The following is an 11686-nucleotide window of genomic DNA, read 5'->3' as shown; positions in this document are numbered from 1 at the left end:
CATTAGTTACCATAAGCTACTGGTCATATCAGACCAAGGCTGTAGCAACAAAACCTTTAAGCGTGTATATTTCAGAAGTCATGTGTCTGGAAAAGAAAAAAAGGGTTCTTCCTTCTGTCAAAGGTTACATACTGTCACCCTATATGTTTAATGGGATTTCAGTTGCTTCATGGTACTGTAATTGTTTTTAAAATGATTATTTAAGGTTAACACTAGCTAAAGATGCTGAAAAACCTATTTTCAGCCTTATTAGGTATAGAAATTTGACATGACAGTCGATTCATTCTTACCCTGCAAGACTTGCATCAGAGATTTGACTGCTTCCCTACTGAAAAAAGTGTTATTTAGCCTTATATAGTCTTATAAAACACCTGAATGTTGCAGAAGGGATCTATTCCTACAATAGGACATGCTAAAAGAATATTTGTAACACCACATGAACTAAAACAAACCATAGAGCAAACTCATTGTAACCCAGTACAAAGTAAAACAGACATGCTATGAATTTTAAAGTGTAATATTGATATTTAATTGGGAATTTTAGGAGGGTTTCACAAAGATAGAACAAAACATTTGTGATTTTTCAAACAGAGATTAAGTAACATACACCAACCATGTATGCTTTTTTTATGTTTTCGGTGTCTGTCCCATTCTCTTCAACACGATATCTCAGGAATGCCTTGAGGGAATTTGGCACAAACGTCCACTTGGACTCAAGGATGAACTGATTAGAATTCGGTGGTCAAAGTTTAAAGGTCAAAGTCACTTCATAAAACATGTTTTTGGCCATAACTCAAGAATTCACCCACCAATTATGACAGAGTTTCACACAAATGTCTGATAGGATAAAATGATGGAGTGATGACATTTAATATCCAAAAGGTCAAAGGTCAACTTCACTGTGTCATCATAGTATTCTGATTGTGGTCGGATATTGATGGTGACACCAATCTTGGGTACTCACCTTGAAACTGTGGTGATTGTATTAAATTCCTTCAAAGTCTCCACTATAAATATAATATGAGTCTGGATAGACTTGGATGGAAACTGTAACTTGACTGGTTGGCAACCGCGAGGCGTTATTTCTATTATTAAAATTAATGTGCCATGTTTCTCATTTTCAGTCGTTTACCCTCCGCTCCGCCAGGGGGCGCAGTGTGTTTGGGTTTAGCTCAACTCAAACCGGATGTATGAAGTGTCAACAAAATGCAAACACGTGTGGTGTAGCAGCGGAGGAAGAAGCATGTGTAATATTAATACTTTTACTCGTGCTATATAAATATTAAGACACCAGATAAATGCATGAAGTGTAAGGAATATTTGGAAACATGAAGTTTGCTTACAGGGTAAGTACGTGATGTTTAGCTAATGTATGAGAGAGAACTCACACCAAACTTCATTCAAAAACTGTTCAGTTTAGACTGCTATTGCACATCAGTGAGGTGTAAACTGTGTAGCTTTGTTAAAGTGTGAGCATTCACACTTAACTTGTGCTGACGTCTGTCACACCAAAAATCATTTGGTTGTCTAGTTTTTATCGTTTTTAAATGGGTTCTTCTCCGTTTTCAGCTAAAATAACTCACAACTGAAGAGCCACTGAGTTGATTGTATTTTAATAAAGTCTCAACTCAAGCAGAACATTTTACTGTTTGGTAAATTGGTATGAGTGGTTTTATTTGTTAATATCTGCCTGTAAGCAATCTGCTGTTTGTTGTAGTTTTCAAATCTACTCGGAGCAGTCTATCGTCAGGGGAATCTGAATTTTTCCAAAGATGGCAACGCTGTGATCAGTCCAGTTGGAAACAGAGTCTCCGTCTTCGACCTGAAAAAGTAAGTTTTAAGTTGGGTGTTTACAGGCCTGATAAACACAATGTGGTGCCCCCCTCCTCCCACTTTACATATAAAAAAGTGAAATTATAAAGACCATAGATTTACATGGACTTATAGCTGAAGTACAGGCTCAACACACACCTGGTCTCAGGTGATCCGATCACAAGTGGACAGCTCTAATTACAAGATGTGAACACACGCAAGACGCATTGAGATCCGATCACTCAGACCACATTCAGAGGTGGTCTGTCCCGCATGTGGTCACATTCCTAGACACAGGAATTGCATCGCTGCCTCCTGGTCCATGAGCCCTCCATCCAAAGCTGTGTTCAACTTGTTTGGTAACGGGATAAATGCGTTATTTTGTTTTTCCATTTTCATGTGAAAAAAAGAAAACAAAAACAAATCCACTTCCCGTTTTCTCCTGTTTTTCCCGTTTCCTCATCAAATTGGCAGTTGGAATAGAAATTAAACCAAAACCAGAAAATGATTTGTTTTTCGCTTGTCTGTCTAAAAAATATTTCAGAAGCTAAACACTGTTGAATAGTTTCCTCTGTTCTGTCAAGTTGATAACTAGAGTTTTTAGTTTTGCTGCGGACAGCTGCTTTACTCCAAACAATTTCACTGTATGAGCCTGGACTGTGTGTGTGTGTGTAACAACTGACCTTTTGGATGTGCAGAAGAGCACAGAACATTAATGAACATTAACTCATAATATATTTGTTTATCCTGTTATCAAACAAGTTGAACACAGCTTTGGACGGAGGTTACACGGACCCCCGGTCCCCCCGCCGGTTCAAACCAACAATGAATTTGGTCTTTGCAAACGGAAATGATGGACGTATTTATTTTCATATAGAGCAGGGAAGTGAGAGCCGATCACAAGTGGCCACCCGAATCGACCCAAGACGCATGATAATACCGAGTGTAAACAGGGCCACTGATGCTCAAATCTGAATGCAACTCAATATTTCCATCATAAACGACCTGTATGAAGCCTACATGCAAAACCATTACAGAGTATGTCTAAAGAAATCATTACACACATATACCAAATAAGGAAAGCCCAATAACGACTGTTGCAAGCAACCATTTCAACAGCTGAGTGATCATAGAGCGTCAGGTGAGGTGATGTGAAGGTATGGTTCCCCCGAGCGGATGCAATGTATGGATAATCCAGCCCAGGGTTTTTCCGACTAACCTTCTTCCATATAACTTTTGTTTTTATATACAGTACAATATGAATTACCAGATGTTGGTGAATAAATGTAGCAGCAGGATGAAACAAAACACATTCTCAAATATAAACTGGTGTTGTACATTTTGCTGTAATTCAGTAACGCAGCCTACACCTGAACTTGTTTTCAGAATGGTACTGAACTAAAATGAAACCTGTATGTGTAAACAGATGAAAATCAAAGCAAAGTTGGCATTTATTAATAATAAAAGCCAAAGCAAGTCTGAAGCAATTTCTTCTCTGTCCTCTAGCAACACATCTGAGACGCTGCCAGTCTCCACTACAAAGAACATAACATGTGTGGGTCTCTCTCCTGACGGGAACCTGGCAATCCTGGTGGATGAAGGTGAGAAATTACACTGACTGTGCTAAATAAAAACTTTCTTTCTCTTCCTGTTTTGTCTTGTGATACCCAATAATAAGAAAACATTAAAAACCCAAATGCGTCTGTTCATGTTTGTGTCGTACAGATGGCGCAGCGCTTCTGGTCAGTCTCATCACCCGAGCCATCCTCCATCATTTCCACTTTCACAAACCTGTCAGCAGCATCCGCTTCTCCCCTGACGGCAGGTAAAGATGTCTGAGGGAGCTCTAACTGAAGAATCAACACTTCAACAGACCTCATTTTTTCTATTTATTATGAAAAGGAAAGGTTGAGAATTTATAAGATTTCAGGTTTGATTTTATTGATGTGTGGGGAGATTTTTTTGAAACTGAAAGAAACAACATAAAGATGAATTTATGCACAGAAGTATGCACAGATTTTTAATTTCTCCCTTTAAACACTTTCATCCATCCTTTTTAGTATCAGATACAACTTGCATTCAAGAAAAATCATATGAGCATCATAAAGGCATAAATTATGGGGTCCTTTCCTGCATCTGTCTATGAAAGGAAGGAATCTCTGTCTGTATGTCCTTCGTGTATCTCTTAAACCGTTCATCGGATCAACGCAACACTTGGCAGGTGTATGGCTGGGGAAGGAAAGGAGCGCAGTGTCGAATTTGGTGCAATTTGGACACACGGCATGATAAATATTAATGAATTTAAACTCTGAATAAACAAGCCATCAGCCGATCCACTTCTGGGCTCTGCTGCTACTGCATGTCATGATCAGAGCTTTACAACCGTGCCATGAGAGGGAGGAGGGGAGGATATCTCTCTTTGTGCAGTGTCAAGTGTGAAGTTGTTTGGACACACGTCACGTTTAATACACTTTGAATTAACAAAACGAACCGCTAGCTGCTCTGCTCTGTGTCTGAGTGGAGCAGGGACTGTTTGATACAAACACCTTCACATCACAGCGGGGCGGGGCTTCTGGTCTCTGACTTGCTGAGTGGGACAAAGGCTGCGAGAGAGGAGAACCAGCACACAGGAGAAACAAAACAGAGGCGCAGGCAGTAAAACTAGCCAATAGGAGCACAGACACGTTTCATTGGCAGCAGAATCAACCAATGGAAGGCCATAAACTGCTTCTGCGCTTCAACTTCTGTCTAATCTGTCTGGATTAAAATCTAATTTATTAAATCCTTATCATTTTAATTGATAGATTTATCAATTGATACATATATATGTGGCTCTCAAGAAATAATAAGCAATCAGTCCGTTATGAACAGGCATGTTTGGAACGGGTGCTGCACTAGTTTTGTTAAATTTGGCATTTTGAAATACTGCTTAGGGTTGTGACCATCTGTGCTGCTAATCTGTTTTAATGTTACAGTATATTTGTGACTCTCCTGGATGCTTTTAATTCACCATTATTAAACTGTGACTTCCTCAGGAAGTTTGTTGTCACAAAGGAGAATGTAGCGTTGATGTACCACGCACCTGGGAAGCAGCGGGAGTTTAACGCCTTCGTCCTGGACAAGAGCTACTACGGTCCTTATGATGAAACCACCTGCATCGACTGGACAGACGACTCCAAGTGAGTAAAAGTCAAATGATTTGTGTGACACCAAAGTGTAAAAGAAGCCTGCGACTGATCGAACGAATCCTTTTCCTTCAGGTGTTTTGTGGTTGGCAGCAAAGACATGTCAACGTGGGTGTTCGGCGCAGAGCGCTGGGCCAACCTCATCTACTACTCCCTGGGTGGACACAAGGACCTCATCGTGGGCTGTTTCTTTGAGAAGGACAGTCTGGATGTGAGTTTCAATACAGACGACTCTGCTCACAGAATGAAATCCTCATTATCACCACAAACTGTATGTTAATCCTGTGTCTCCAGCTGTACACGGTGAGCCAGGACGGGACGCTGTGCGTGTGGGAGAGCGACACCGAACTGGACGGCCTCGTCCTGAAGAAAAGCCGCGACAAGCCCAAGCCCCCGAGACAAGGGGAGGATGAGGATGAGGATGAGGAGGAGAGGGTGGAGGGAGAGGAGGGAGAGGTCATCAGAGGGAAAGCTGAAGCTCCCAAAGAGAAGGAGGAGACTAAGAACGTTCGATACAAGCAGAGGAGCAAGTAAGAACTTTTATTTTTCTTTCTTTTTTTGGCTGATTTTGTCAATGAAATCTCTTTTTTTTCAATCCTATAATGGTGAATCCAGACCTGTCAGTTAGGATTTGATGATGAAATTTGCATCATAATTAAAATATACAATAGCCATTTTCAAGTGTGGATATACATGCAATAATCTCATTAAAAAGACAGTATATTATGGGTTTAATTGAGCAGGATTGTGCTCTTGTAGGCACTTCTTCAATAAGGAGGGGGATTTTAACAACTTGACAGCGGCCGCCTACCACAAGCCGACACACATCCTGGTCACAGGTTTTGCCTCGGGAATCTTCCACCTGCACGAACTTCCAGAGTTCAACCTTATACACTCGCTGAGGTGAGAGAAAAGCTGATTTACATTCGTCACATTTTCTCATTTAAATTATAATGCTTTAGCTGATTATTTGAGTCCTTTCAGTATTTCAGACCAGAGAATCGCTTCAGTGGCTATAAACAGCTCTGGAGACTGGATCGGCTTCGGGTGCTCGGGTAAGAAGTCTTTTCCTCTTTAGTTGTTGCTCTTTTTTGTGTTTTGCCCATTTAAGATCTTCAAATTGCATGGAGTTAATTGAATAGTCTAATATTTTACTCAATAAGTAGCACTGAGTTCAACTGTTTTTCAGAATTTTGTTTGCAGAATTTAAAATAGAAGTGTTTTATTATTCTGGGATATCTGTGGATATTCGTGTGTTTCAGGGATGGGTCAGCTGCTGGTGTGGGAGTGGCAGAGCGAGTCGTACGTCTTCAAGCAGCAGGGACACTTTAACAACATGGCCTCGCTGGCTTACTCACCTGACGGACAGTACATCGTAACAGGAGGCGATGATGGCAAAGTGAGTGCTCCACATCTCTCTATATAAAGCAAGGAATCTGTATGTATGTGTGTAAATACAGACAGCACCACTCTGCCATTGCAAATCCACACTGCGGTTGGAGATGGGATTACATCTGTAGCGATAAGAACTACTATAGAGAATGAATTAAAAAAGTTTAGAGAGTTAAGCTCTGTCCCTGTTCCTCACAAGCAGGAACTTTGTATGTATATTCAAGACATAACACAGGATGTCTCCTGCGCATTTTGAAGGTGTGAGGTGTTTAGGGAGCATCGGTAAATTATAGCGTCTACTGATAATCTGCGTGAGAAGCGTTTAGGGGACGGGCACAGCTCTCTCAAGGTATTGAGAAATAAGCCCGTTCCAAACAGGCACATTTTGAACAGGCACTGCACTAGTCTTCCAAATGCAGCATTTTTCTCAATTTATATGCAGTTGTGGAAAAAAGGGAGAAATAATATGATGATTGTCAGAGCTTAAAGAAAATGAAATAAAAAAACAAGTCTAGAAATAAAAGATGATTTCATTTCATTACACATATATCTGCACTTTTTTGTTATTGTTAAGAAGCTCTCATGCTTGTGTAATAATAACCACAAGCAATAAGTTATATGAAGAATATTTCTTGCTCAGCTTCAATCATAAACAAAATTGAAATCTGGAAAAGGAAAAGTTAGTCTGTCGCAAGGCTGAAATGAGCATGAAAAACATCAGGACTCATGTAAAAATGTCAAAAATCAAAATAAGTGACTTAATTTCCATTGTGTTTGAATCTGTAAGGATGAAAACTCTCAAACAGGAACAGAGAAATGTTTCACTCAGTTATGTATTATATGCATTTACACTGATGTCGCAGATGATTCAGCATTTTAATTTTCATGCAACTTAACCAGGCTTTAAATTGCTTTCATTGTATTTCAAAACCCCCCCAAAAAAACAACAACCTGTGCTTTGATTTCAGTGTGTTTGTATCTGACATCAGACTGTGGTTTCATTTCCGTAGGTCAAAGTGTGGAACACCAACAGCGGCCTTTGCTTCGTCACCTTCACAGAGCACACCAGCAGCGTCACCAACGTCACCTTCACCTCCAGCGGCTTCGTCATCGTCAGCGCTTCTCTGGACGGGACGGTCCGAGCGTTCGACCTGCACAGGTGAACTTACAGTGAAGCTGGTTCGCTTCCAAAGTTTGATAGAGATGGTGAATGAGCATGAGGATGTAATATATGAATCTGTAACTTAGCAGTATATGTATGAAGGAGTTTGTGTGTGCATATATTCATTACAGATACCGAAACTTCCGGACGTTCACGTCGCCTCGGCCTGCGCAGTTCTCCTCCCTCGCAGTAGATGTCAGTGGAGAGCTGGTGAGCGCAGGAGCCCAGGATTCCTTTGAGATCTTTCTCTGGTCCATGCAGACAGGCAGACTGCTGGAGGTAGGCACATAATGACATTTTTTCAGTGAAATGCAATAAAAAAAACTTGGCTTAGGTTTAAACATGTTCTTATTGACCTCGTCTCCTTCCTCCCTGTGGTTGACTAGGTCCTTGGGGGCCACGAGGGTCCAGTCAGCTGCCTGTGTTTCAGTCCAGTCCAGTCCATCCTGGCCAGCGCCTCATGGGATCGCACCATCCGGCTGTGGGACATGATGGACAGCTGGCAGGTCAAGGAAACACTTCCCCTAACCTCTGATGGTAAATAATGATTGGTAGAAGCACATGGATTTGTAAAGATTTAAATTATTCTTTAAAGTGGTTATAAACATTTTTTTTTCTCAGGTTTTGTTTGATTCCTGTGCATTTGTAGAAAATTTCTAAAAGTATCCAAACTTATTTTAAAAATTTCAAGGCTCTTTATGTTTTGAAATAATTAACACAAAGACTCAAGCTATTCAGAATAATGTGGAGTAACTCTGCTTAACGTGACCAAACACACACCTCTTTCCATGTTTTTCTCAGGCCTGTCAGTGACTTACCGCCCTGACGGTCAAGAGTTGGCCGTGGCCACTCTGAACGGTGAGATCTCTTTCTGGAACCCTCACACAGCCACACAAAGCGGCTCGGTGGCTGGACGCCACGACCTGCAGATGGGCCGCAAAGAGACCGATAAAATCACAGCCAAGCAGTCGGCCAAGGGCAAGTGAGTGGGCAGGATCACACCCTCTGTCTGCAGTTCTCTCACAGTTTATTTCCTCTGGTCCAAACCATAGAGGAAATGTTTCATTTGTAGGATTTATGATTCAGGTTATGTGTCATCTTTGCTGTCTATCAGGTCCTTCACGTCGCTGTGCTACTCTGCGGACGGGGAGTCTATTTTGGCAGGAGGCCAGTCCAAGTTTGTCTGCATCTACAACGTCAAGGAGCAGATGCTCATGAAGAAGTTTGAGATCTCTTGCAACCTGTCCTTCGATGCCATGGAGGTAAGGCCTCACATTCAGCTCAGCCACAGCTTTTAGAGCAATGCATCATGAAATCTGAAACTTTGTTCAGTTAGAAGGACTTGTTAGTGCTTTCAAATGTAGAAATAGATAGTATCCTGGTAAAAAAAAAAAGTAATTTAAAAAGATAGAAGAATATTTTTCAGTTGCAAATGTACATGACCAGAGACTGTGGTCCTGTTTTGCCTTCAGGAGTTCCTGGACCGACGGAAGATGACAGAGTTCGGCAGCCTGGCGCTGGTGGATGAGGGAGCTGGAGACGGAGACAGCGTCAACATCAGCCTCCCTGGAGTCAGGAGAGGTGCGAAGTGTCCTTCAACAGTCAGACGAGCTTTCATAAAGAAAAACAATCATTATCTTTATTATAAGTATCATTATTATTACTATCTTTTTCACCCAACAGCAGTGGTTTATTTGTTAGTCACTTTGGTTTTTCTCCTTAAATAGACATATTTTCAACAAAGTGTTCAATTAAAGACACTTTGTTGTTGCTTAAGGTCTTCAGATCGTGTTCCCTCAATCTCTGATGTTGCATCACTTCACTCCCTGTGCTCACTGTTGTTTTCTCTCTGTGTGTCTCTTTGAAGGTGATATGAGTTCCCGACACTTCAAGCCAGACATCAGAGTCAGCTCGCTGCGTTTCTCCCCTACTGGTAGGTAACAGAATTACAAGTGAGAGGTTTTTTTTTTCCTCATGCAGAGAAGTTGGCATCACCAAGTGTTTTGAACAAATATTCACGAGTAAAATCTGACCGAGGAGAAAAAAATGTTGGTTATAAAATTAGATGGCTTTCTTTACAGTTTTGGAAATGTTTGTTAGTTCTGAACATTTTAATTCAGCAAAAACAGTCCAAATATTTTAATTTTTGGCCTGGTCACCAATCATACTTCTAGGTACAATCATAAAGTTGCCTAGCAGCTCTCACAATAAAACATAATGTGCATCAACAAAAATCTTCAAATATGGTCTAAAATTAAGTTAAAGAAGCTCAGGAATTTAGAGGAGGGGGGAAACTAAAGGATTTATAAACATCAAGGAAATAAAAACACATACTGTTCACATTACACACTTAAAATTTAATTTATTTTCACGTTAAGAAGACGATGGAGCCTTTGAGGGGAATGTCTGCTGTCAGCTGGTAAATAAAGTAGTTCCCTCTTCCTTCTCTCAGGTCGTAGCTGGGCCGCCACCACCACCGAGGGCCTGCTGGTCTACTCCCTTGATGGATCTCTAGTCTTTGACCCCTATGACCTCGACCTTGACGTGACGCCGGCCAGCATACGCAAGCAGCTGCGGCTCCAGGATTGGGCGTCGGCCATCGTTCTGGCATTCAGACTCAATGAAAAAGCCCTCAAGCAGGAAGTGCTGGAAACGGTGCCACATGATCAGAGTGAGTGACCATCTTTCCCACAACGCATCGCCTCCTGGTGTCGTAGTTAAATGTAAAATAATGTTACTGTGTATTTGAAGCTGAAAATCCTTGTACAATATGGATTGGGGGTGTGTGTGTGTGTTTTCCAGTCCGAGTGGTTTGTGGTTCTCTTCCGGACATTTACGTTGAGAAGTTGCTGGGCTTTGTGGCGGCGTGCTTGGAGAAGTCGGGTCACCTGCAGTTCTACATGACATGGGCCCAGAGCCTGCTCATGCTGCACGGACAGAAACTCAAGAACAGGTCTGTTTCCAGTCCTTTATTAGTTTTTACTCATCTGTTTTAAATTATAATGTGGCACAAGATCTTTGGCACAAGATTTTAAGTAAACTTGATTGATTGACTCTACTTGATGATGTTTGCTGTGCAGGTCAGGAGCCGTACTGCCCACCCTGCAGGCGCTGCAGAAGAGCATCCAGAGACACTTTGACAATATGTCCAAACTGTAAGTGTTAATATTTTACATTTGCACAATTTTCCTACATTTACAAAGATCTTTAGCAATGTCAAAACATTTAATAAATATTTTTTTATACACTTTCCTCTTTCTGTTCCTTGAATGCCGTCATGTTACAGTACAAGTGTCCACAGAGAATCTCGAAACCCAAATTCAAACCGATTCATGTTAAGTCAGTAATTTTTCATGTGTATTTTCTCTGTTCAGGTGTGACTTTAACATGTACAACATTCGTTATGCCGTGGCCCTGTCCAAGCAGAGGGGCATGAAGAGAGCAGCTGAGGAGGATGAGGGGGTCAAGGAGGAGGATGAAGAGGAGCTGTCTGAGGAGATGAGCGAGGCCTCTGTGGAGGACGCAGAGATGATGCTGTAGGCCTGACCTCATTCCAACAACATCGCCACAAATGGAGAATAATAATGTTGGACTGTCAAAGCAAACAGATTTATATGTTCTTTAAAAATGATTGTAAACTGTTTTTTTATTAAATTCATGTGTAAATGTGCAAGTTTTATATTTTTTTGGTCTGCTTTCAGTTGGGTTAAAGGTCTTGCTGGACTCAGACATGTGATTCCACTTATTGTGGCTGAATAGACTTGTGTGAGCATGTATGTACAGATTTAGATTGATTTATATCTCTCTGACTCTGCCGTTGAAGTTTTGAGACCTCATGTAATTGCCAGCACACCTCCGTCCACATTGAAACCTGAGCAGAGGTTTAATGAAGTAGAAACTGAACACCTGTGTGGGTGTGCAGTGCTTATGATTAAATATTTTAGATAGTTTTAAGATAGTCTGGCATATGCAGTTGAAGCTTCTTCCCCTTTTCAAGTAACCTTCTGGTCAGAATCTAGTAGCACAAATGGTCTTTTGACTCTGCAATATACTCCTCCAGGCCAGCTGGGAGATGTAGTCCTTCAAGCATGTCCTACATCTGACCGGATGGCCCAAAAATCTCTAAAAAAAAAAG

At 41.2% G+C, this 11686-nt stretch overlaps 1 protein-coding gene across 1 annotated transcript; it reads left to right on the top strand.

Annotated features, from left to right (window-relative positions):
* Nucleotides 1-1174: 1174 nt before the first annotated feature.
* pwp2h (PWP2 small subunit processome component) lies at nucleotides 1175-11221 on the top strand. Its single transcript, XM_042405110.1, has 21 exons — nucleotides 1175-1346; nucleotides 1718-1830; nucleotides 3319-3413; nucleotides 3538-3637; nucleotides 4848-4991; nucleotides 5073-5208; nucleotides 5292-5527; nucleotides 5757-5900; nucleotides 5982-6052; nucleotides 6260-6396; nucleotides 7400-7548; nucleotides 7683-7830; nucleotides 7938-8088; nucleotides 8353-8533; nucleotides 8666-8813; nucleotides 9024-9132; nucleotides 9419-9484; nucleotides 10004-10222; nucleotides 10354-10504; nucleotides 10632-10706; nucleotides 10926-11221. Exons 1-21 carry the CDS (start codon nucleotides 1329-1331, stop codon nucleotides 11089-11091), a joined length of 2757 nt encoding a protein of 918 aa, XP_042261044.1. The 5' UTR covers nucleotides 1175-1328; the 3' UTR covers nucleotides 11092-11221.
* The last annotated feature ends 465 nt before the right edge of the window (nucleotides 11222-11686 follow it).

The sequence above is a fragment of the Thunnus maccoyii genome, chromosome 24 (assembly GCF_910596095.1).
Source record: "Thunnus maccoyii chromosome 24, fThuMac1.1, whole genome shotgun sequence".
NCBI classification, from domain to species: Eukaryota; Metazoa; Chordata; class Actinopteri; order Scombriformes; family Scombridae; genus Thunnus; species Thunnus maccoyii.
This window is presented reverse-complemented; position numbering and strand designations above follow the sequence as displayed.

Excerpts from the sequence above, each read along its gene's own strand:
- pwp2h (XM_042405110.1), top strand. Across the intron at positions 5,209-5,291 it reads TTGAGAAGGACAGTCTGGAT|CTGTACACGGTGAGCCAGGA; the intron begins GTGAGTTTCAAT and ends CTGTGTCTCCAG. Across the intron at positions 7,549-7,682 it reads CGAGCGTTCGACCTGCACAG|ATACCGAAACTTCCGGACGT; the intron begins GTGAACTTACAG and ends TATTCATTACAG.